The sequence below is a fragment of the Cetorhinus maximus genome, chromosome 10 (assembly GCF_964194155.1).
Source record: "Cetorhinus maximus chromosome 10, sCetMax3.hap1.1, whole genome shotgun sequence".
NCBI classification, from domain to species: Eukaryota; Metazoa; Chordata; class Chondrichthyes; order Lamniformes; family Cetorhinidae; genus Cetorhinus; species Cetorhinus maximus.
Window position 1 is genome coordinate 56,252,721 of NC_135888.1, and position 25,272 is coordinate 56,277,992.

The 25,272-nt window shown below is 44.7% G+C and overlaps 1 protein-coding gene across 1 annotated transcript in view; it reads right to left on the reverse strand.

Moving 5' to 3' along the window:
* LOC144685712 (serine/threonine-protein kinase 32A-like) overlaps positions 1–1,137 on the reverse strand; it is a 157,337-nt gene extending 156,200 nt beyond the window's left edge. The window contains exon 1 of the mRNA XM_078550520.1: positions 992–1,137. Coding sequence (XP_078406646.1) covers positions 992–1,110 — 119 coding nt within the window. The 5' untranslated portion in view covers positions 1,111–1,137. The remainder of the gene's footprint in view (positions 1–991) is intronic.
* Positions 1,138–25,272: the final 24,135 nt, after the last annotated feature.

Consider the following 25,272-nt stretch of genomic DNA (forward strand, 5'->3'; position numbering starts at 1 on the left):
TGGATTGCAGAGAGGATGGACAGTAACCATGGGGGAATGTGAAGATGGGTACAAGAAGAACCCAATTATTTAATTCTAACGTTATACTTCATGTACCAATTTGAGATTAATATCAGCTGAGAGCAATGCGTGGATGGTAAATCTGAGTGATGCCACTTACCAAAGTTAACAGTGAAATCTCCACTCATTTATATGCAAATACTCTTTGAATTTTATTGTCAGTTTGATGACAGTCCCATCCAGTGGCTGATAGCATTAAAGCGCACAGCTTAGGAAGGTCCTAAATGGAGCCTGTGTGAAGTCAAAATGATGTGACATTCCCCTCCTAGAATTGATATCACACCTCTTGCCTAAATACAAAGTGGATTATTTAACATCAGAATTGCAGATCAAATGTGAAGCCAACAATATTTCACTTGGAGTGAAACAATGCATTCTGTTGGCCTCAAACTGATTGTGGAAAATTAGCTTTTAGTCAATTGCACCAGAACTGAAACCTAGCATCTCACTACTTTCCATCTATTTCTCTCTCACTATATGCACACACCAAAGTGTGCACAATTTTAAAAAAAATCCTTCGCCCTTAATTTGCTTTTTTTGTGCTATTTACAGTGTTGGTATTGCATTAGTGTTTATCCACCAGTATCTGGAATGCTCACAGCACAAGGCAGAAATTTGGAATTCACACAGGCAGCAGAATATAGTTAGAGATAGAAAAATGGTAAATAGGACAGAGAATAGGTAATCCAAAGAATAAAGATAGGTCAATAGGATATATAGACTAGAGATAGGTAAATAGGACATACAGAATAGAGACAGATAAACAGGATATATAGAATACAGATCAGTTCATAGAATTCTACAATAGAAATGGGTCAATATTGGTACTGTAGACTGTACCAAATCATTAGTGAGTACCCCAATGCAATGGAGATTCTCACTAGCCCAGCAGTAGACAATGAAATACACCCTAACATGAGCAGTTACTTACCATAAATTGACAAGAAATGGGTGCTCTAGAACCTGCATAACCTGCAACTCTTTAAATACATTCCGCACTTCATTGCGCTCTACACACTGCTGCTTGTTCATGTATTTCATGGCGTACATCTTCTTTGAGTCTTTCTTCTGTACAATGCAGACCTGGGAATCGCAAACAAAATGCAAAAACACACATAATGAGAGATGACTCTGAGTGAATGCACTAAAATTAGATCAGGAAAGTTGGTGGTTTGTGCCTATTTTACATTGTTGTGCATTCATCTTTCATGTTTCAGAACACAACTTTTAGTTTTAGGAATTAAAGTTTTACTGTTGAGAATGAGGGTATATGGTTGAGAAACTGGTAAAAGCAACCCTGAAGTAAATGTAATTCAAACAAGCTTGGAGTTTATTACACATAAGTCAACATGGCCCCAACCTTTTAAAAGGTTAACAGCTAGAAGGGCAAGATCACATAATGGCAGGTGGACTTACTTATGTGCTGAACTGGAGACATGATGTCTGCAGTAATTCCAGTAAATGGTACGTTATTTATGTGGTTTCCATGAATTAAGGAAAGCTTTGGAATTAAAAGGTAGTTAATTTGCATTTTTACCTAAGAACCGTGAGTGTCACAATGCCGAGGAGATGGGCGGAGCTTAGTGTGATTCTTTATTTTGAGTTTATCTTTGTGAATTCAGTTAGGGCATAGCTAGCAGACAAGGCTGTTTAATGCTTGGAAAAGCAGCTAAGAGATTGTGACAGCTTTTGGTTTAATGTAGCTTGTAGCTCCTTGGAAGTCAAGAGATAAAGTCAGACCTACACCTGAAGTAGAGTAAATGCTAGATCTATCTTCCAAGGTGCAGTCTGCGAATAGGAACTGGAATACAGTGTAAGTAAATTGGAAAAAGGGAAACCACTGCGAAGATGTTTAGTTGGAAGCTAAAGGAAGAAATCTACAGTAATCCTCAACAAAAGCCATTTAAGAATGTTGCAGTTGGAATTCTACAAAGTAATCAGCTTGGTTACAGTTTGAAATCATAGCAGTGAGCTATTGGAAACCAAGGGTGCTCTCTAAGGTTTTAAACCACTGCACAGGACTTGCAGGGAGGCCTGTGCTTGAACTATCGAATCCAAACTGTGGGGACGATAAAGAAATTGAAAGTTACTTAGTCAAAAGCTAATGGAAGTACTCCCATGAAATCTTGTATCTTGGTGAATAGCTGGAACACTGAAGAGAAACCAGGGTGAATTCCAGAGAGCGGTGATATATCTTTTGAGCTGGTCTCAGGCAAAGTGAATGAAAATTAAAGGTTTCTTAAGATAAAGGAACTCTTGGGGTGAAACAGAAAGTAAAACTGGGTTTATAGCATGAGTCTCTGTAAGCTATAGCATTGTTACTAGTGCTTACTTTGTTTAATTTTTCTTTATATATACAATAACATTTGTTTTTGTTAAAAACGTGAGATTTTGTGGCATAATTCTATTGGTTAATTGCTGGGTGATCAGATTTCTTCTTTAAATGTTAACAGTCCTTAACCGGATTCTCAACACCCCTGAGAAACTGACACAACTCGTGCCAATTTCTACCCATTTAACATTATAGGTGAAGAAAGGTCACTGACGGTTTGGAGTTGGCTTTAACGGAAAGTAAAATTTGGTAAACCAGACAGTCAATCTGATTCCATCAGTTTCTTGCCAGATGGGTTATGTCAAAATTGCACCCTCATCCCCCCAACCCCCAGTCAGAGCCACTGCCTTCTGAAACGTTAAAGATAATTTTGCCTCTTTAGTGTCTTAAGTTAGGAGTTTCCATGTTAATTAAAATTTGCCCACAAATTTGTTCCTTTCTTCCCCAAAACTAAAAATGGCCCTCAAAGACTTCATTTTAAAGATTAATGAATCATAGGGGTTCATTTCAACATCTCTGTCTTGGGATTCATAGTATGGGAACAACCTTGGGGTTGGTAACCTTACTGCCCCATTAAAACTGACAAAGAATCTGGTGACATTTTGAAAGGCGCCCACTGCTGGGAGTGGCCGTCTGTTTCAGCTGGTCGAACCCACATAATATAAGAAATTATACTGATCAGAAAAGATTAGGCAGGCTGGAGATCTTTACTTTAGAGAAGTAAAAATTGAGGCATGATCTAATTTTTAACTTTAAGAAAGGAATTAGTATAGAAGATAAACATAAGGGAGAAAATAATAGAAGAATATGCTGTCACGACTCGCTGCGGATAGTGCACTGTAATATCAGCCCCATCGTTCCCTGAGCCACAACAAATGTGAAAAGTTTGACCAAACCAACAGATTGCCCCAATTCCGCCTAACTATTCAATTTAGGTTAACAGAATACAAGCACCAGGTTTGTAAACTTAATTAGTAAATAACTGTTTATTGAACAAATTGTCTTTAACTAGTGGCAAAAGAAAGAAATATGAACTGCTAACTTCTAACATTAAAATTTAAACTCTACTCCATTCTTAAATCCCTATACACACAAACACACACACATGCACACATATAAGACACACAAAACATAGATTTCAAGGGTGGGATAACACAGTTCAATAGCACCAATCCGGAGTTCAGGATTCGATGGGTTGATTTTGATCAATGTCTTCCAAAGTCTTTTCAGCTCTTTGCTGATGACACGAGGGGGTCTTTCAGCACTTTTAGTCTTTAGTTCACTGGTTGAGAACTTGCTTTTCAATGTCCCTAACAGTGGTTTTCCCCATTTCCTTCTTACAGGGGTTTGCTGAGAGAGAGAGCAGGTTATAGAGATATGAGGAAAAAAGATTTTCCTCATAGCCAGAGATTTTCCTCATATGCATGCCAGGAGCTTTCAGCTGCACTGCTACCACACAAATCCTGGCCATCTGGCCAGGAGCCAATTAAAATGCTGTTGTCAGGCAGCTCCCTTGATCCAGGACTCCTTTCCGGCACCATCCTGTCTTTCATGGCACACTCTGTTCCAGGACTGCAACATTGTATATATCTCTCAATCTGTTCCAGTGGACATGTCTTTCAAACTGCAGCCATTGTATTTTTAAATCCACAGCCCAACAAAAATAGAGAAAAATAAAAGGATATGTTCTTTACAATGCTGACTGGGTTAGATGAAGAAGGGTGCGAGGTGGCTTGTGTGGTGCATAAACAGTAGTTAGGTAGAATGGTTTTTTAAAGTGCTATGGCATAGTGGTATTGTCACTAGACTAGTAAACTAGAGACCCACAGTAATGTTCTGGGGATGTGGGTTCAAATCCCACCACAGCAGATGTTGGAATTTGAATTCAATAAAAAAAAACCTGGAATTAAAAGTCTGATGATGACCATGAAACCATTGTCAATTGTCATTAAAAACCCATTTGATTCATTAATGCCCTTTAGGGAAGGAAATCTGTTATCCTTACCTGGTCTGGGTTACATGTGACTCCAGACCCATAGCAATGTGGTTGACTCTAAAATGCCCTCTGAACCAGGGAAATTAGGTATGAGCAATAAATGCTGGCCTAGCCAGCAATGCCCACATCCCATGAATGAATTTTTTAAAAATGTGATTCCATGTAACATGGGAATTGGGGTCCTAGGACCCCTGAGTCCCATTTTAAGTCAAAACAGGCCAGACCACGTATTGTACACACTGTGACCACTACAGGCAATGGAATTGAAGAGACCTCATCCAAGGTAAAGTTTGGAATTATTTCTGTGGGACAACTTGGTGTATTTCACATGAGGAATCCAGTGGAACTATCCATAGAATTGACAGCCTGTGATTTTACAGGAAAAATGCTTTAACATTCAGATGGCTTTCCTTTTATTTTAGCACAGATGTAAATTTGTCTATTTTACATGCCATGCAAATATTTAAGACATTAATTTGCTAGCAGTGTCAGTTTGGCTCAGTCAGAGGTAGCATTCTTGCTGAGTCAGAAAATCAAGATTATTACTTTTCATCAGGGCAACTGCAAGAATTACAAATTTCAAAACATTGTGATCATTTGAAATTTGGCATTTTTGCATTTGTCCTGATGAGTGCAAGATGAAAAACTTTGCCAACATGTCTAGTTTCAGAAAAATTCAAGTTCTGTACTACTTAGTGATTGTTAAAATCAAGATTCAAGCTACCCACCCACCCCTTACAGACCTATGCGAGTTGTCTAGGTTGGTACTTGGCTGCAATCCTGATTGAGTGCCTTGCTACAGCTGCTATCTTTTAGACAAGATGTTAAATTGAAGTTTTTCCTACCTGTCGAGGTGGACATGAAAAAGTCTGTGGCACTGTTTGAAGAATTTCTCCATGTGTCCAACATTTTTCCATCACCAATCTGGACAAGAGGACTTCCGTGATCAGTATGTTTCCTACCCCACAAGAAAGAAGCAATGCTAAATCTAGTTCTGGGGATTAAAGTGGGATGAGTGAAGAAGGTTTCAGCGGGGGAGCATTTAGAGAACAGTGATCATAATATTTCCAGCTTTAAAGTAGTCACGTGAAAGGACAAGGAACAAACAAGTGTAAAAATAATTAACCGATGTGTGCTAATTTCAGTGAGTTGAAAAGGGATCTGACCCAGGTACACTGGAATCAAAAACTGGTCAGCAAAACAGTAACTGAACAATGGGAGGCTTCAAAGAGGAGATGGTTTGGGTACAGAACAGACATGTTCCCACAGCTTCGGGGCTGACTAAAGATTTGGAGATTCAAATGAAACTGAGAAAAAAAAGGTTTCAGATGTGGGTAAGGCTCACAACACAGTAGAGAGTCAAGCTGAATATAAAAAGTACAGAGAACATCTTAGAAAAGGGGAACAATGGGGAAAAGAAAATAAAAGGGAACCCAAAGGCCTTTTATAAAAACATAGATAGTAAAAGGTTAGCTGAAGGAAGATTGAGGTTAATTAGGCACCAAAAAGAGATTTTCTTATGGGGGGCATGGCGGAGGTACTAAAGGAGTACTTAGCACCTATCTTCATTAAAGAAGAGCATGCCGACAATGTAGTTGTAACGGAGGAGGTAGTAATAATACTAGATAGGATAAAATAGTTCAAGTGCAGGCACTTAAAATGTTGGCGATAAACAGAGTAGAAAAGTCACCTGATCCAGATGGGATGAGTTCTAGGTTTCTGAGGGAACTGATGGCATTGGCCACAACCTTCCCATCCTCCTTAGATTTAGAGGTAGTGCTAATGAACTTGAAAAAGTAGTAAACAATGAGAAGGATAATAACAGACTTCAGAAGGACATAGGCACATTTGTGAAATGGACAGACACATGGCAGATGAAATTTAACACAGGGAAATGTGAAGTGATAGATTTTGGCAGGAAGAATGAGGAGTAGCGATATAAACTAAAGGGTACAATTTTAAAGCAGGCACAGGTCAGAGGGACCTGGGGGTGTATATACACAAATCTTTAAAGGTAGCAGGACAAGTTAATAAGGCTGTTAAGAAAGTGCATGAGATACTTGGCCTTGGAAGGTGAGCAATGCAGGTTCACCAGAATGTTATCAAGACCCCAAGAATTGGGTGATGAGGGAGAGATTACAGAAACGAGGCTCGTATTCCTTGGAGTATAAAAAGTTGAGTGATGATTTGATTGAGGTATTTAGGATTTTGAAAGGAAAAAGTGGGACTAACAAGATTGCTCTTCAGTAGAGCCATAAGAGACTTGATGGGCCAAATACCCCCTCCTGTCCTGCACTATTCTATGATTTTATAATTAATAGGGTGGATGGGCACTTTTTCTGCTGGTAGGGGAGTCTAGAGCAAAGGAACATAACAAAATCAGAGCCGAATCATTCAGGAGAGAAGTTAGAAAACATTTCTTCAAATAAAGAGTGTGATATAAAGATGGAACTCTCTCCCAAAAAAAAAGTGGCTGCTAACCCAAATAATAATTTTAAATCTAAGGTCAATAGGTCTTTGCCAGTCAAGGGTATTGGGATATAGATCCAAGGCATTAGGATATTGATTAGCCATGATCTTTTGGCGCATGCCAGGAGGTGGATATTAGACAGGACTGGGAGCCATTGTACATGTATTGATTTCAGTGTACCACTGAATATATACATTGATGTCTTGAGGACAGTGTCCAAGCATTTTGTGTGGCTGGTCTCTGTCCACACAGGGAAGCAGTATTCTATTGAAGAGTACATAAGAGCAAGGCTCGAAGAATGAAGAGTGCGTGCATTGGATCCCCAGCTGGTGGCTGCTTGAAACAGTGGCCTACACTCAACAGGATCCACACCCTCCATGCAAGGACATCACACATCTTCCACAAATGGAGTTCCAAGGACAGCCCAGCCTGCGACTGTGGTCACCCGGATCAGACTGTTCATCGCATTGTGAATGAATGTGGCCTACGAAAATTTGCCACAGGACCCAATGAAATCCACTCAAAAGCTGTGACTTGGCTGTCCAACTTGGACTTAGACTTGTGAAGCTACCAGAAGTCATACACAAGAAACAGAAGCCATGATCCCATTGAATAGAGGAACAGACTCGAAGGGTTGAATGGCTTACTCCTGTTCCGATGTGATTATACAAACATAGGAATTAGGAGCAGAAGTAGGCCATTTGACCCCTCAAGCCTGTTACACCATTCGATAAGATCATGGCTGATCTGATTGTGGTTTCAACTCTACTTTCCTGTCTACCCCCTATAACCTTTGACTCCCTCATCAATCAAGTATCTAACTCAGCCTTAAAAATATTCAATGGCCCTACCTCCATTGCTTTCTGTGGAAGAGAATTAAAAACACTAACAATCCTCTGAGAGAAAAAAATTCTCCTCATCTCTGTCTTAAATGGAAGACCCCTTATTTTTAAACTGTCTCCTGTGTCATCTCTCAACATCCACCCTGTCAAATCCCTTCAAGATCTTATTAATAGAAGCACGGTATACAAAAGCAATGAAGTTATGCCAAACCTGTTTAAAACACAAGTAAAGCCTCAGCTGGAGTGTTATGTTCAATTCTGGGTATCACAGTTAGCAAGAATATCAAGGTCTTTGAGAGGGTGGAGGAGATTTACTAGAATGGAGCGGGGATGAGGGATGTGGAAAGACTGGAGAAACTGGAGTTCTTAACCTTTGAGCAGAGATGGTTAAGAGGAATTTAATAGAAGCATAAAAAATCATGAATGGTTTTGATAAAATAAATGAGGAGAAACTGTTTCCAGTAGCAGAAGGGTCCATAAATAGGGGACACAGATTTAAGATGGTTAGCAAAAGAATCAGAGACGACATAAGAAAAGAAATTGTAGGCAGTGAGTTGGTGCGATTTGGAATGCACTGCCTGAAAGGGCGATGGAAACGGACTCAATATCAACTTTCAAAAGGGAATTGGAGAAATACAGCCAGTGTATGGGGAAAAAGCAGGGGACTGGAACTAATTTGACAGGTCAACCAAAGAGCGTACATCTATGCTGTATTACAAGAATATAGGCTTATAAGGGTATTTAGAAGGATTAGGCATTGCAAGAGTTAAATGACCCTAAGCATTTTGCTAGAATTGTTGCTATACAAAATCCACTGCTTTTGAATGATGAATGATCACAAATATCCTTGTTATTACAAAACTAATTGTTGTAGCTAGAAGAGAGGGGGAAACAATGGGCAGGATTTTACCATCGGCGAGCGGGGGTGGGGCCCACTCGCCGACGCGTAGAATGACGTGGGATGACGTTGGGTGTAACCATTTAAATTTTCAGGAAGGTGGGGGCACAGCAAAATCAGCTGCGGGCCCGCCGGCCTGTCAATTGGCCATTGACAGGATCAATTAAGCAATTAAAGGACCTGCCCGTCCAACCTTAAGGTTGGTGGGCAGGCCAGGAGCCCCAGCGGCAACTAGAAAAAACATGAAACCTCATCCAGCGTCGGGATGAGGTTTCATGTAGGGTTTTAAAAATTGTAATAAAGTTGTTATGGAAATTATGAACATGTCCCAGCTCATGAGGGGACATGTAAGGGAATTTTTTTTTTCTATTTTTAATATTTTTAAAAGTTGAGGCGATCTCCCTGAGGCAGCACTTAGCCTCAGGGAGATGAGTGCACTCTTTCGTGCGCATGCGCGAAAGAGCACACTCTTGATTTTAGGGATTCCCCCCTGCCCGCACAGGGCCGCATAGCGCTTCTGTGTGGACATCATGCTGGGCGGGCTTAATTGGCCTGCCCACGTAAAATGGCGGTACGGCCCCGATCGACAGTGGTGATCAGGTCCGCGCCTGCCCACGATTGGGTCAGCCCCGCCTGCCCAACGAACAGAAAATTCAGCCCAATATTTCTCCTGTTTATGGGAATGTGCAAACTTTTATAATTAGTGGAAATATAATCGCATATAATCCCCTTTTATTATTATAAAGTACTAATATTGCAAGTCCAAAGTTTTACTACTTCAGTGTTATTTCTCCTGTTAGAATTAGGCAAAAGGAAATGTCTAAGCCTTTTACAATTCTATGAAGCTGTCAGCAAAAACAGATGACTTGCTTATTTGTTGTTTGTAAGATTTCACTGCTGCCTTAGCCTACATAACATTGACTTCAAGAATAATTGAGCACTTTGAAAGCCTGGGAGCAAAGTTTTAGGCTTTAATGACAAGGTGGTAAATGCAGTTGATGTAGCGAGTGGTCTCATTTTTCAATGTTGAGGCATTGATGGATCGTCCCTTTTTGAAAAATGCCCAACTATTTAAGTTCATTTTTAGTTCACTACAATAGCCTATAACTTCTCTTCCATTTTATTGATCCTTTCTGCAGCTAGGGTGCACAGTATTGATCTACTCTTCTGTTTTTGCTGATGTCTTCAATCTTTTTATTCAAATTACATGTTTTATAGTACTGAATTTTCAAAAATGATGCCATTCAATAATACTTTTATTACTAAATTATCCTCAAATAATGAAGAAACACAACCGTAAGGCCCCAGTACAACCAGAATATAAAAGCATCACAAAAGCTTCTGCATAGTCATGTTATATTGGTGTCCTCTATTTACTGACCAGACTGCTACTAGAAATAGCTGTCCAGTCTCTCCACATCTCTCACCCCCACAACCATTCAATTGTTTTCCTCTTTGTTCTTTCGTGGGAGGTGGTTGTCACTGGCAAGGCCAGAATTTGTTGCCCATCCCTAATTGCCCTTGAATTGAGTACCTTTCTAGGACATTTCAGAGGGCAGTTAAGAGTCAACCACACTGGTGTGGGTGTGGAGTCACAAGTAGGCCAGACCAGGTAAGGATGGCAGATTTCCTTCCCTTAAGGACATCAATGAATAGATGGGTTTTTACAACAATCAATTATAGTTTCACAGTTACCATCACTAAGACTAGCTTTATAATTCCAGATTTGTTAATTGAATTCAAATGCCTTGGTGGGATTTGAATCCATGTCCTTAGAGGATTAGCTTGGGACTCTGGATTACCAGTCCAGTGACATTACCACGACACATCTCCCCCTCCCCCAATTTAGAAATAATCTCAAATAGACCTGGGCCTACCAGAAAAGCAGGTTGAAAATTTCTCTTTTCCCCATTTGTTTAGAGACTCAAGACAAAGTTACAGAAATTGTATTATAATATCTGATGGCCAATGTTATTTTTCCTGCCTCACTTCTAAAGTTACAAAGAATTAAATAGGATTTACAGCACAGAAACAGGCATTCAGCCCTCTCCTATCACTTTTCTATCTCACCCCATCAGAATAGCCTTCTACTCCTTTCTCCCTCATATACTTATTTCTTCAGTTAGGACTGCCTTCTAACAAAGAAGAAATACATAGAGATGATCAAATACCTTAAATCTCTCTAGCATAATGTGCCCACCTCCAAAAAGAGTCTTCTAAAAGTGAAGGGAGGGTTCATGGTACATATGGATAATACAGTATTCTCTATATACTTACAGGGCTAACTCTCTGATTGGGCACTCGCTAACAATGCTGATTGGGAAATGGGCCTGAATCTCGCAAATGTCCACTTATTCAGTTAACTGGGCAGTTAATCTCTAGCCAAAGGCCAATATGATTTCCTATCCTGGACTTCCTGTGGACCTCACTGATTGACAAATCTGTCTGTGCAATTTTGTTCTAAACATTTGCGATCTAAAGTGAGTGGGTGAGGGTGCTATGGATGTGGGTGTGTTATATTCACATTTCACTGATAAACAGCTGGCATTCTTTGACTTCACAACCTTGCGTCATTCACAGCTGTAGCAGTAAGAAAGATATCGAACTACTTCTGTCCGTAATAATGGTCATCTGACTTCTGTAGGTTGGTTCTGATGGTCTGCTGATTGCACAGCTTTCTCCTACATGCCTGACAATCTGATGAAAATTAGTTTTGCAAAACAACAGAAAATCCTGGCATACATCCAGGTGATGTGCAATACCCTTTAGCAAGGAAGATTTTCATAACATTGTATTATTCATGGGCTCAGAAGACCTCAGCTTCAATATTCAGTCTAATTAATTTCAAACAATGCTCTCATTTCTCTATCAGAAATATGCTGAGATAACACCTCAATTTGAATACCTCTTGTCTTCTTTTGAATCCATTTTTCTTGCTACTTTCCTTCATGTGCTGACTTGTAACTGGAATAAGGTTCCACAAGCACTGAGCTGCCTCCATCTTCCATTATGATAGCCAAATAGGCAGCATTGGCAAGTTATTAAACGATTATTGGTATTAAGATCCAAACCTTGATCTTGATCTTATTCTACCAGCAGGGCTACTGAAAGAACAATCAGGTAGATAGAGACTGAAGGCTCATAGTTTCAAAGACCCTGAGGCAGAGACGAAAACTAATGGCAGAATTTTCAACCCCACCTGGGAGTGAGTGAAGAAGCGGGCAGATATGAAAATTAGAAAAAAGAGGAGGTGGAAGGGGGGGAAACGAGTGTGCTCTAAAGGGGTTAAATCAGCTGGGAGGTAAATACTGAGTGAGGTGCTGCAATGATTAGTGCTGAGGCCTCAGCTATTTACAATCTATATTAATGACTTGGACAAAGAGACAGAGAGTAGCGTATCAAAGTTTTCTGATGATGCAAAACTAGGTGGAAATGTAAGCTGTGGAGAGGACACAGAGGGCAGAAACGTCTGTGCCTGCTGGTGTTGGGTGTGTTTGGTGGCATGAGCGACAATATGGCGAGAAGGCCAAAAAATGGCTTCACGACGTCGTAAAACCAGTTTGTGATTGTTCGCTCAGCCCGTCAATGGTGGGCCACGTTTCCCACCATCGGATGTCGGGAAACTCATTGTAATACATCAGCATTTCATTATAAGACCAGCCCACCTGACTCATTCTTCCCCCCCCCACCCCTGGCTGGATCGTCTGCCCACACCATCGTGTTTCATAACAGCGTATAAAAGGCGTGCACTTGGCGGGCTGCACTTTGAGGGGAACTCAGAAGTGAGTGCAAAGTAATGTTGCGGAGTGCTCGCAAGGGACACCTGTTGGACTTCAAGGTTGGGGGGGTGGCAAAGGCTGCCCTGTGGTTGAGGTGACTTTGGTGGTGGTGGTGATGGAGGTGGGGGGGGGCAAAGGCTGCCCTGCGTTGAAGGTAGCGCACAAGCACATGCGGGGTGGGAGGGGCAGGTGGGCGAGGGAAGCGGCCATGCATTAAGGAAATCTTGTATAAAGTGACCATTCCTCTGCAGCTGAGACAGTTCAGATGCAGCCATGTTGATATGATTGGAGTTGTGCCTCAAAGTACCACTGTGTGCCCAGAGCTTTTCAACCCTCAGGCACAGACTGCCAACTAATGAGTGTTTCAGTGGACTTCAGAACAGTTGGACAACTGGGCACATTGTATAATCTCTTTGTGAAAGCTGGCCATGGAGCAGTCACTGGTGGAGGCACTCACAGCTCCTTACAATGCCTTTATTAAGGTTTGGGCCAGCATCCATTATGGTGCAAGTTAGCGGTGCAGCCTTGCAGTGCGGGTTAGGAGAATGCCTGTGCCTGAGCTGAGAGCACAGCATGCAGTCCAATGGGCAAACCTGCTGCCAATCGGTCAGGTGGAGTTGGGCAGAGGTGGGTGGGGTTTTGGGCAGCCATGCAGCGTGCTAAACTCTGGCCATCTAAGTGGTGGCAAGCACTCTCCAGGATGTGTTAAGTGGCCTTCAGGCTTAACCAAGAGAGGTTCTTAGTACACCCACGCTTGAGCAGCACCCTCAGGCAGAAGGGGCGGCTGGGTCTCCCACACACGCTGCAGAAGAGCCACAGTGAGCTGTCGCTGGTTGGCACCTAGGGTCTATGTATGCTGCCTTTCATTCCTGCAGATGACCGAGAACTTGTGTTGCCAAAGACTGCGCATGTCTAGGGAATGGGTCGGTCACATCTGCCAGAGATTGCAGGATTTGGTGCCACAGGGCCATGGAGGACATCCACTGCCCGTGGCCGTGAAAGTGACCGTGGTGTCAATTTCTACACAGTGGCTCCTTTCAGGGCTTCACAGGTGACCTCTGTGGGATATCACAAGCCTCCACCCACAAATGTATCCATGAGGTCACAGATGTCATCTTCTCGAGGGCACACAACTTTGTGCATTTCGCCCAGGACCAGGAAAGCCAGGATGCAAGAGTGGTTGGATTTGCCCAGATCTCGGGTTTTCCACAGGTGCAGCATGCCATCAACTGCACTCACATGGTGCTCAGATCTCCATCACAACAAGCATTCATCTATGTCAACCGCAAGGGCTTCCATTTGCTGAATGTGCAGCTGGTGTGCGACCACCAAAAATGCAGCCTGCAGGTCGCCGCACAGTTCCTAGGGAGTGTCCACAACTCCTACATTCTTAGTCAATTACAGATCCCTGATGTCTTCCAGGGTCCACAGAAGCTGCAGGGTTGGCTCCTCAGGGACAAGGTCTGCCCGCAGAGGATGTGGCTGATGACACCCGTGCAGCGGCCTCAGACTGCAGCAGAGTGATGCTATAATGAGGCTCATGCTGCAACTCACAACTTGGTGGAGCAGACCATCGGGATTGTGAAAATGAGGTTCCGGTGTCTGGAGGTCTGGTGGAGTGCTGCAATATAGTTCACAGAGGGTGTCACGCATCGTTGTCGTCTGCTGCACCCTTTACAACCTGGCGCTGCAACGGGGAGACGATCTGGCTGAGGAAGAGATGGAGGAGCTGGAGGTCTCCTCCGATGAGACGGATGCTGATGGTGATGAGGGTGAGGAGATCCTCGAAGGCGACAATGATGGCAATAAGGCCCTCGCACTGGTCAGATGAGCAGGAGCGCTTGGGAGACCCTCATAGTTGCCAGATTTGTGGAGGATGATGACGACATGTAGTGAGGAGACACCATAGATCCTCACATTGCATCTATGAATGTTTGACTCCAGTCTGGGATAGGGCAGCGTGAATACCCTCTGTGATAAATGCTCATGGAGAAGAAATGGAGGCCCCAATAGTCGCTCGATTGCAGGAGGATGATGACGACATGCAGTGAGGGCATTTCATCGATTTTCACATAGCCTCTGAGAGTGTCTGACTCCTGTCTGGCCGCGGACAGCTCGCTTGCGCTCCGTGATCAGGGTCATATCATAGAGACGCAGCCATGAAACTTTAAAAGCATCTGATCCATTGTCCACCTTCAGCACCTGACCCCTTCAGGAGCACAGCGTCACTAGTCACAGATGCTGAAGAGATGGGGGCCAGCTCCACCTTAAAGGTACTGAGAGCACACAGAGAGAATGACAGAACTATGTGACACCTGCCCACTACATTCTGACAACAATGACAAGAACTCTCAAGGTGCAGGCATCACTAATATGTCCAGGAGGTGTGAGGCTGGACCATCGCTTTGGTCTGAAGGTTGCACAGAGCACAAGGAAGAGGCCCTGGACTGAGTCACTTGCCTTTATCTTGTGCAGATGTGTCACATCTAATCAACATGAACACTGCTCATCAGAACAAGGAGCCATAGGCAGGGAGACATTCTTGGGAGTTAATTGAAAATGGTGAACATTGTGATTAATACTCGTGTGGAACCACATCTTCTTAACCTTCCTAACCCTGCCTCTACGTCTTGGTGCTCCCCCGACATCCACAGCGGAGGTGGAGGCTGCCTGCTGACTGCTGCACTCTCTCTGTGATGACCTTGAGGGGGGTCCTCTGGAGGTCTCCAGCCTGCTTTCGGGGTCCTGCTGTGTGGCAGCAGTATCCTCCTTGGCCTGTGGAGCTGGAGCTGCTGAGGTCACAGGAAGGGGGGGTTTCGGATGGGCCACATACTCTTGGAGTCACGTGGATGGATGGCCCCAGGGGGTACACCTGCTGATCCTCCTCTCTATGGGTGTCCAAGGGCCCCTGGCTGACCCCTTGAGGAGAAGGGGAAGCTGGAGTGAGATTTGGCTGCTACACACCACTTTCGCATATACACTGTCGGAGGCCAACTATGGCATCAGTGGTGGAGTTCACTCTGCGGAGCAGATCGGGACCAACATCCTGGACCAAAATCTCCATGGTGGCCACCACCCTACCAGTGTTGACCTTGGTGCGTTGGCATACCGGCGCTATCAGCTTAGCCTGAAGGCGGATGGACTCCTCCATCGTGCCTTGCAATCTGAGGAGTACAGTGGACATTCCTTCCTGATGTTCCCAAGCTTGCCTTTGGAGCTCCTTGCTGGAGCTGTGACATGACCAAGTCCAGAGGCTCATCATCTGACTCGGACTCAGCAAATTTCTGGCTTCCAGCAGTCCTCCGAGTGCTGGACACCTGGAAGTCCCTGCCACCGCCTGCTGTGGATCAGAAAGTGCGATGAGCTCACCAGATTGTGACCCCGAGGCTACTCTAAAGCTAGGTCCCACTGGGGTGTGGGTCTCTGCGCTGGTGAAGGGTGTGGGTGAGCGCTGTGATGGGTCTTCGATGAGGGTGCCTTCAGATTCCTCTTCAGAGGTTTCTTCGGGCCTTGATTGGAGGCCATGGGTCATGGACTCCATTGGCTGTTTCCCAGATGTACCTGCGAAAGCAAGGAGAGATAATTAGTGCATGGCAGTGGCCTGTGAAACAGGACACATCACTCACAGCATGGTTGTCTGATGGATGTTGCGCTGCTAGACCCTCACTTGGTAGAGCACTGCTGACCTCACCATAGCACAGGAATAGTCCAGATCCTCACTGGCCAGCTGGATGGCTCTGTTTTCAAAGTCTGTGAGGACCTTGATTTCAGGCATTCCTCCACCAGTCTTTGACCTCTCCCTCTTGTTGTGTGCCAGCTTGTCCTACATGAATAGAGATGGAGAGAGTGTAAGCAGGACGCCTGCCAGGCCAGAATTTAAGTATTCCTGGCCTGTGTGGGTAGTGAGTGGTCCCATTGACAGGATGAGGTCAATGAAGGTGTGTGCGAGAAAGTGAACGGTGATGTCCCTTGAACTGGCAGTGAGTGAGGGCCCTGTGGATGTGTGATGGGTTTGTGAGTGTGTGAGTTGAGAGTAACGAGAAGAGTGACTTACCCTGGTGGAACAAAGAAGATCATTCATTCTCTTGCGACACTGGGTGGCAAGGCATTGGTGCTGACCATCGCTGCCACTGCCTCCCAAGCCGGATTGGTGCTGCCCATCTTGTGGCCAGAGGGCATCACGGTGAGCCTCCACTGCATCCAAAAGGCACTTGTGGGATGCTTCACTAAACCTTGGGGCTGCAGTCTTTTTGCCTTTTGGGGCCATGTCTTCCGTGCAGCAGTTGTGGGCTGGAAGCACTGAGAGGTGTGCGCTTGGCTGCACTTTAAATATGGCGCCCAGCATGATGAAGTGGCCAGGTGATGGCGTGGCGGGTGAATGAGAGCCCGCCTGCCACAGAAACGGCATGTTTCCCAGGAATGCATAATTAAAGCAGAGGGTTTGGGACAATTCGGCGTGAAAAGCCACCATTGTAGCTGGCAGGTAAAATGTCGTTTAACCCGCCCACTACTGCACTTAGTGCAAATCTGGGACGATTCCACCCAGAGAAGCTGCAATGAGATATAGACAGGTTAAGTGAGTGGACAACAAGATGGCAGATGGTGTATAATGTGGGGAAGTGTGACAGGAAGGGCGATGAGAGGTTGCGTAAACTGGATTCATATCCACTGGAGTTTAGAAGAATGAGAGGTGATCTCATTGAAACATTCAAGATTCTGAAGGGGCTGGACAGGGTAGATACTAAGATAAAAAAAAAATACCTGGAAAAACTCAGCAAGTCTGGCAGCATCTGCGGAGAGGAACACAGTTAACGTTTCGAGTCTGAATGACCCTTCAACAGAACTAAGTAAAAATAGAAGAGAGGTGAAATATAAGCTGGTTTAAGGGGGGGTGGGACAAGTAGAGCCAGTGATAGGTGGAGATAACCAAAAGATGTCACAGACAAAAGGACAAAGAGGTGTTGAAGGTGGTGATATTATCTAAAAGAATGTGCTAATTAAGGGTAGAAAGCAGGACAAGCAAGGTACAGACAGCCCTAGTGGGGGTGGGGTGGGGTAAAGGAATCGAAAAAGGCTAAAAGGTAGAGATAAAACAATGGATGGAAATATATTTAAAAATAATGGAAATAGGTGGGAAAAGAAAAATATATATAAATTATTAGAAAAAAAAGGGGTGGATCGGAAAGGGGGTGGGGATGGAGGAGAGAGATCATGATCTAAAATTGTTGAACTCAATATTCAGTCATGAAGGCTGTAAAGTGCCTTGTCGGAAGATGAGGTGCTGTTCCTCCAGTTTGTGTTGAGCTTCACTGGAACGATGTAGCAGGCCAAGGACGGACATGTGGGCATGAGAGCAGGGTGGAGTATTGAAATGGCAAGCGACAGGGAGGTCTGGATCATGCTTGCAGACAGACCAAAGGTGTTCTGCAAAGTGGTCACCCAGTCTGTGTTTGGTCTCTCCAATGTAGAGGAAACCGCATTGGGAGCAACGAATGCAGTAGACTAAATTGAGGGAAGTGCAAGTGAAATGCTGCTTCACTTGAAAGGAGTGTTTGGGCCCTTGGACGGTGAGGAGAGGGGAAGTGAAGGGGCAGGTGTTGCACCTTCTGTGGTTGCATGGGAAGGTGCCGTGGGAGGGGGTTGAGGTGTAGGGATGGAGGAGTGGACCAGGGTGTCCCGGAGGAAATGATCCCTGCGGAACGCCGCCAGGCGGGGTGAAGGGAAGATGTGTTTGGTGGTGGCATCATGCTGGAGTTGGCGGAAATGGCGGAGGATGATTCTTTGAATGCAGAGGCTGGTGGGGTGATAAGTGAGGACAAGGGGGACCCTATCATGTTTCTGGGAGGGAGAGGAAGGCGTGAGGGTGGATGCGCGGGAGATGGGCCGGACACGGTTGAGGGCCCTGTCAACCACTGTGGGTGGAAAATCTCCGTTAAGGAAGAAGGAAGACATGTCAGAGAAACTGTTTTTGAAAGTGGCATCATCAGAACAGATGCAACAGAGGCGAAGGAACTGAGAGAATGGGATGGAGTCCTTACAGGAAACGGGGTGTGAGGAGCTGTAGTCAAGGTAGCTGTGGGAGTCGGTAGGCTTGTAATGGATATTGGTGGACAGTCTATCACCAGGAATTGAGACAGAGAGGTCAAGGAAGGGAAGGGAAGTGTCAGAGATGGACTATGTGAAAATGATGGAGGGGTGGAAATTGGAAGCAAAATTAATACATTTTTCCAGGATACTAAGATACTAAGTAGATACTAAGATGTTGTTTCTACTGGCTAGGGAATCTAGAACACGGGGGCTGATCACTTAGGACTGAGACGAAGAGAAATTTCTTTACTCAAAGGGTCGTGAATCTTCGGAATTCTCTACCTCAGAGGATTGTGGGTGCTCTATCGTTGAATACATTTAAGGCTGAGATAGACAGATTTTGGGTCTCTAACAGAATCAAAGGATATGGAGAGTGGGTGGGAAAGTGGAGCTGAAGCTCAAGGTTAGCCATGATCGTACTGAATGGTGGAGCAGGCTCAATGGGCCCCATCCTTGACTCCTACTCCTAAGTCTTATGTTCCTATAACATAAATGGTCATCACTATTGAGAGGAAATAAGACTTGAGGGAAAAATTGAATTGGGCTGACATTGGCCAGGGGGGTTGCAATGTGTAATTAGCCCACATCCAATCTCATTGAGGCAGACGGTATGTAAACATCATTCTGCTTGTTCATCCACATGGTGGTAGCTTGCAGCCCAGTGTAATCATGCTGCTGATTGGCTACATGCTCAGCATGGGGACCAGGTCCATGCATGGCTAATGCGATACACAGCTAGCCTACACCTCTTTAAGGCAGCCCACCCTCTTAAAGCAGAGCTGCACTCATGTAACTGAAGCTGCTGCAACTGCCCAGAAAGGCATGACTGGAAGGTACAGGACAGCAAATGGGGAAACAGGGCAAAGACAGAAAGGCTCCTAGATTCTTGAATCTGACACTGGAGCCCCGAGTGATTGAGGTAGAAATGGGAGAGATGCCATGTTTTCACAGGGGCCCTAAAGGCACACCCTGAGGAGGGAATGGGAGCTGGCAGCTCAGGAGGTTAATTCCCAGAGTCAACTCCAGTCACAAAAGGTCTGGCTGCAAGGCCAGAAAAAGTTCAGTGAGCTCACACTGGTGGGCAAGGTCAGCTAATGTATCTTCAAATGACATCTCCCACCAGGGCCAGGCAGAGAAATCATGGGTCCTGGTGCCTCTCCTGTTTCCGGGCCTCTAATTCCTCCACAACCCCCACCCAATTTTAATCATCCCCCTCAATCATGCATGATTTTCTTTGCCCTTTCAAGATTCACCAATGAATTCATCAAACAACCATTGAAAGGCACTAGTAAAATTATAACTCCCATTGTTGGCATCAGGTTACAAATATCGTCTGAAATACATGCAGCAGGGGTCATTAATATTAAGAGCAGTAACAATATAGTGCAGTGTTAGTCTGTGTGTGCCCTAGGTGATCCCACTGCGGCTATTAAACAAATCAGAAAGTACAATTTTTACTTTAACAGCATCGTGCAATATCGTTAATTTGATAGGGAGATATAGGGATGATAACATTGATTTCGGTGACTGCCTCAGTCCTTATTAACATGTTCTGCACATTGCACCTTGTGAATGCGGGGACAGTAAGTTCATATTTGGGAGAAAGATTCAATACTTGTAATCCAGATGAACCGCACAAGCTCTTTTCCATTCTTAGAAGTAGAAGATTTTCTCCTGCCTGGGGACATGATATTATTCAATAATTTCATACAAAGAGTGTAATTGGATTCTATTTTATCAGTAATCTCACGGGGTAGAAAGATAAAATGACTCCTGAGCAACAAAATGGAATGATTGAACAACATAGGTCACTGTTAGTGAAAAGCGTTGAAGCCCTCAGGTGTCTGTGCAACACACTTTTAAGAGGCCAGAGGACAAAGACTGAATGGTTCACAATTGTATGTGTGTTTTCTTGAACAGCAAGTCTGAAGACTCTTCTGATTGCTGCTTCTCATTACAATATATTTACAATATCTACCATGCAACACAACTTTATCACAATATTTCAATACCTCAAAAAAACTCATAAAAAGCACTGAGATACAATGGGATAATAGGTAAGTAGACAAAAGGACAAGATTGAAGCCAATGGAAAAGACTTGAGAATCATGTGCAGTGTGAAACAGGTTACTGATTCACTATGTGCCCATTACACACTCCTGTCCTGGAAATCTCACCCCACAAAACCCACTCACAGTAAACTTTCATTAGCAACAAAATTAACAGGACTCCAGCCATGATTCCACTCCCCATTCACAAGATAATTATGGATGACAAAGGCCATCTAGACCAACTCATCTCATCCATCCCAGAATGACATATAAACATACGTATTATGAGCAGTAGGCTATTCAGCCCCTTGAGCCTGCTCCACCACTTGATAACATTGCCTACGTTGTACCAGTGGCTACAACTCAAAAGTATTTAATTGTCTGTAAAGTGATTTGGGACATTGTGAAAGGTTCTGTATAAATGTAGGTTTTGCCTTTCTTTTGTTACACCTGCATGCAGTAGGCAGAGTGACTGTAACAATGGTGACATTGGAGGTCCAATGCTGATTCTCTCAGGATAATTAATCACAGAGCAAACAACTGATGTTAGGAAAGTGGCCACAAAGAAATCAGTACATTTACAATACTATTCAACTCTGTAGCCTGCCCCCCAACCTCCTCCAAACTCCCCCCAACACCCTCAATTGCCCCTCCAACCTCTCCCCCAACCCCCCCCCCCCCCACCCACCCCCCCGGCCCCCCACTCCAACCTCCCCTCCAATCCCTGCCCCCATCCCCCACACACACAGCAACCAATTGGTTCTAAAATAGCAGGGATTTCATTTACCATTTTTTAAGCAAGAACACTCTCCTGACAGTTGCTGTGCTGCTGTTGACCTTCGGTTTTCTGGAGGGCTTTTTAAAAAAAATTAAAAATCAGACCCACGAAGCTACCCAAAGGTCAGAAGCAGCAGGGCAGCAAGTCAGTGAAATTGAAACTGACACTAACATTGATAGACCAGCTTTAAAAAGATCAGAACTCCTCAGTTCTGATTTTTTTAGCCGGTCAGCTGCTCTGGCTGCTCAGTATGGACAACGAGAAACTCCATGTAAAACACAGAGCCCAGGACCCCCCTAGCCCTGGGTCCCATTGTTTAGCAGCGTCTACACCCCCCTTCTCCCAGGCCCTGTCTCCCACCCATCAGACCACCAACCCCTCATGATGGTCAATGCACCACAGCCCCTTCACTCACCCATCAGCAATAAGGACATGCCTAACAATCAGATACTCCTTTACTCAGTTCTGCCGAAGGGTCATGAGGACTCGAAACGTCAACTCTTTTCTTCTCCGCCGATGCTGCCAGACCTGCTGAGTTTTTCCAGGTAATTCTGTTTTTGAATCAGATACTCCACCTTACCCTCACACACCTACCAATGCCGCCAGCCTTGCAGCCACTTTTCGCTGCCTCCATATGCCTCCAACTATTCAGCTACGGCAGGCACATCACCCAAACATAAATGCAACACATTCACTGACATGCTCCCCTTGCCCTTGCAGGGCAGATAGCCCATAACAATGGGGAGTAACAGAGAAATGGCGTAGATAAGCCCTCTTGCAGTACCTGAGCCCTCTGGAGGTCATGCTGCTTTGCATTACAGGGACGGCTGTGATTGAGGCCATTGCATCTGGATTGCTGAGAACACTCAGGATGGTGGTGCCTTAGATCCCTTCTTAAAACTCAGCTCACCCTCATTCTTCTCTGTATGAGGATCCTTCCCTCATACCAACCCTCCCCTACTGCATTTTCTGGCTTTCAGATACCCAAGGACTTCAGTCCGGCCTGCCACTGCAGCCTCATCATGAATGGCCATATCTGCACCAGGTCTCCGATGAAGCACCATCAATTAATCTGGCACTCGTAGCTACCAGCTGAAGGCTCTGGCATTTTAGAGAGTAGTATAAAGTTGGAACTAGCACATGGTGAATCACTGGGCAATAGCAGCCAGGCCAGGGAGAAAAGATAATTTGTCTGCCAGTTCCCCAAAGGGTGAGCTTACAGATAAATTCTGCTGCAGAGGATTCAGATGAGGAGTTCAATGAGGGGGCATACAGGAGACACTGATGGGCATGAACACCAAGATCCTTGGTGCATTGGCAGGCCTGCCACATGGCCTCATCACTGTCAATGAACATAGACGATTTGGCACAAGTTTTCCACACAGAGCTTGAAACCCATCCTTCCCAGTTTGGAGATGGTAGTGAAACCCTTGACAGCACTTGATACATTGTCTGGGAGTCAATGTCCCAGCTTCCACTGTAGAAACCACCCAACATCTCAGCGTTGTAGTGGAAGTTCAGACTGAAATCATGAGATCCTTGGCTCTGCCATCATGGCTGTGGATCTCAGCGCTCAAAGGGCTCTCAGCAATCCACAACCTGTAATCCAGCAGATTACTGGGATTGTTGAGGTGCCGCCCCAGGGGAATGCCAGTGGTTCCTTGGAGCACAAAGCTGCTGTCCTCATGACAGCATTCATTCTCCCATCACTGCCTCTCCGCCAGCTCAGACTGCTACAGCCTCTGCCAAGGTCGTTTAATCGGAAGCTGGGCCCTCAAGGCCCAGAGCTCGAGGGCACCCTGGAGACCATCTGCAGTCTCCAGTGAACAAAGCAGTATTTCACCAGCTATGCTGCAGCCACTGGGGCAACACTGCGTAGGAGCACTAAGAAAATGCATAACGGTGATTATTTCAGTTTTATTTGCATCATTTGAGGTATGCTGGATAAAATTTAATGGAATTTTTTTGTTAAGTTTTTATTTCAGGATTTTTGCCAAGAGGATGCTCTGATGGTGGTTAGCAGATGGATTGAAAAGTGGGAAATTGTGCTGGAGCTGTGATGTGCTGATGACTTCTCAGGGGAGCCAGAGTCTAAGTATCCGCCCTTGGACAGCCTGTCCAGGCTGAAAGGACCCCGATGCCACCTCCCTTCTTCCTCTTCCTTCTTTTTCTCCTTCTCTTCCTTCTCCTCCAGAGGTGACCCCTGGAGACCTGGTCGTAAGGTCTGTGACTTCATGATACCAAAGTTGTGGAGGATGTAGCAGATCACCACCAACTTGGAGACATACTCTGGTGGGCACTGGAGGGTTTCTCTGCCCAACCCCAAGCAGTCCAGGCAATGGAACCATTGTTTCAGGATGCCAGTGGTTTGCTGCACAATGCTTCTGGATGCTGCACAGCTCTTGTTATTGGTGGCTATTGGAATCATAAACCAGGCGTAGGACAGGTATCCCTGGTCACCCAGTAGCCAGTCTCTATGTGGTGGGCATGGCTGACTGGGGCAGGATGAATACACTATGGTTGCTGCCAGGATTTACCATCAGGATCTTCTGGGCATGATTGTACACTAACTATACATTAATAGAGTGATCGCCCCTATGGTTGCAGAACGTCTACCCATTAAAACATGGGGTCTGCAAAGCCACAAGCATGCAGCTGATACCAAGTTGCACCATTCAGAATCCTACTAGCCTGGCAAAGCCATATGCCTGCTCCTCCAGTTTCTTTCTGGTCGGTGAAAAGATAATGAATTCCCTTTCCTTCCGAATAGAACCTGTCACTTCCTTGATGTAGCGATGGTTGGTGAACTGCGAGGTGTTGTTGATGTCTGCTGCTCCCACCTGGAAGGATCCACTGGCATAGAAATCAAGGGAGTGATCTTCACAGCCACCGACAGCAGCATCCTCACCCTATTGTATGGTCATAGGTCATGTTATAGGAGGTGGTAGTGTTAGAGCTGTTTAATGTTATGATCTGCCCACTTTGCATGCTTCTGGCATACACACATGCCCGTGCTAGCACCTTTACAGTCAAGGGTATACCCTGTGGGGAATACCAGAAGTGACCAGAAACATTCAGGCTGACATTTATTGAATTAGGCTTCTGCAACACTGCCACTAATGATGATACAGGGACTGAATTTTGCAGCCTAAGTTAAGTGCCTTATCACATTTTGGAGATGTCTTAATGCACTTTGGTGGCCTCAGCAAGATGCTGCATTGGGGAAGAGGACATCGAAATGAATAATTCCTGCATTTTTGTTATACCACAGTTTGTTTTATTAGAACGATATGACATTGCACTTCTTCCTACATTGATTGGTATTAAAGTGCAGAGGGCAAATACAACACATATTGCATGACACTACAAAGGCTCACAGCTTGAGGATGCCTTCATTGTGATAGACAGCCTATAGACTAGCTAATGAAAGGAAATGAATACAGAGAGAGAAGTACCAGAAGTATCATTAAGAGGATGGTTTTCTTCTATTACCTCTTAGCATTTGCAGTCATTTCTCCATGTCTTTCTGCAAGTAAAGCATTGCATTCTTAATGGGTTATTTACACTCTGAAAATAACAGGATGTCTATCTAATACATATAGGTACACACACACACACACATATCAAAGCTTCACAAAGTAAAGTTTAAAGCATTTAGGGTACCTTATTTCAGTTGCTGAAGTACAAGTTAACTAAAGGCCAGATTTTCATGTCTCCGTCCGAGTTAGAACGGAGGAGAAGAGGCTTTAAAAAAACGGAGGGCGGGACCCAATTCCAGGATTCCTGCCCCCATTTCCATCACCAGCTACTTTTAGTGATGCAGGATGAGGATGTGGGGAGCGAGCCCACACAGCACTCCTAATCTTACCGGCTCCATCGGGGGTTTGGCATTTTAGACACCCCTATTATTTTCACGGGCCCATTTTGTTGGAAATGCGGTTTCTGGTTCATGGAATCTCAGAGGAGTTGTGGACCATGG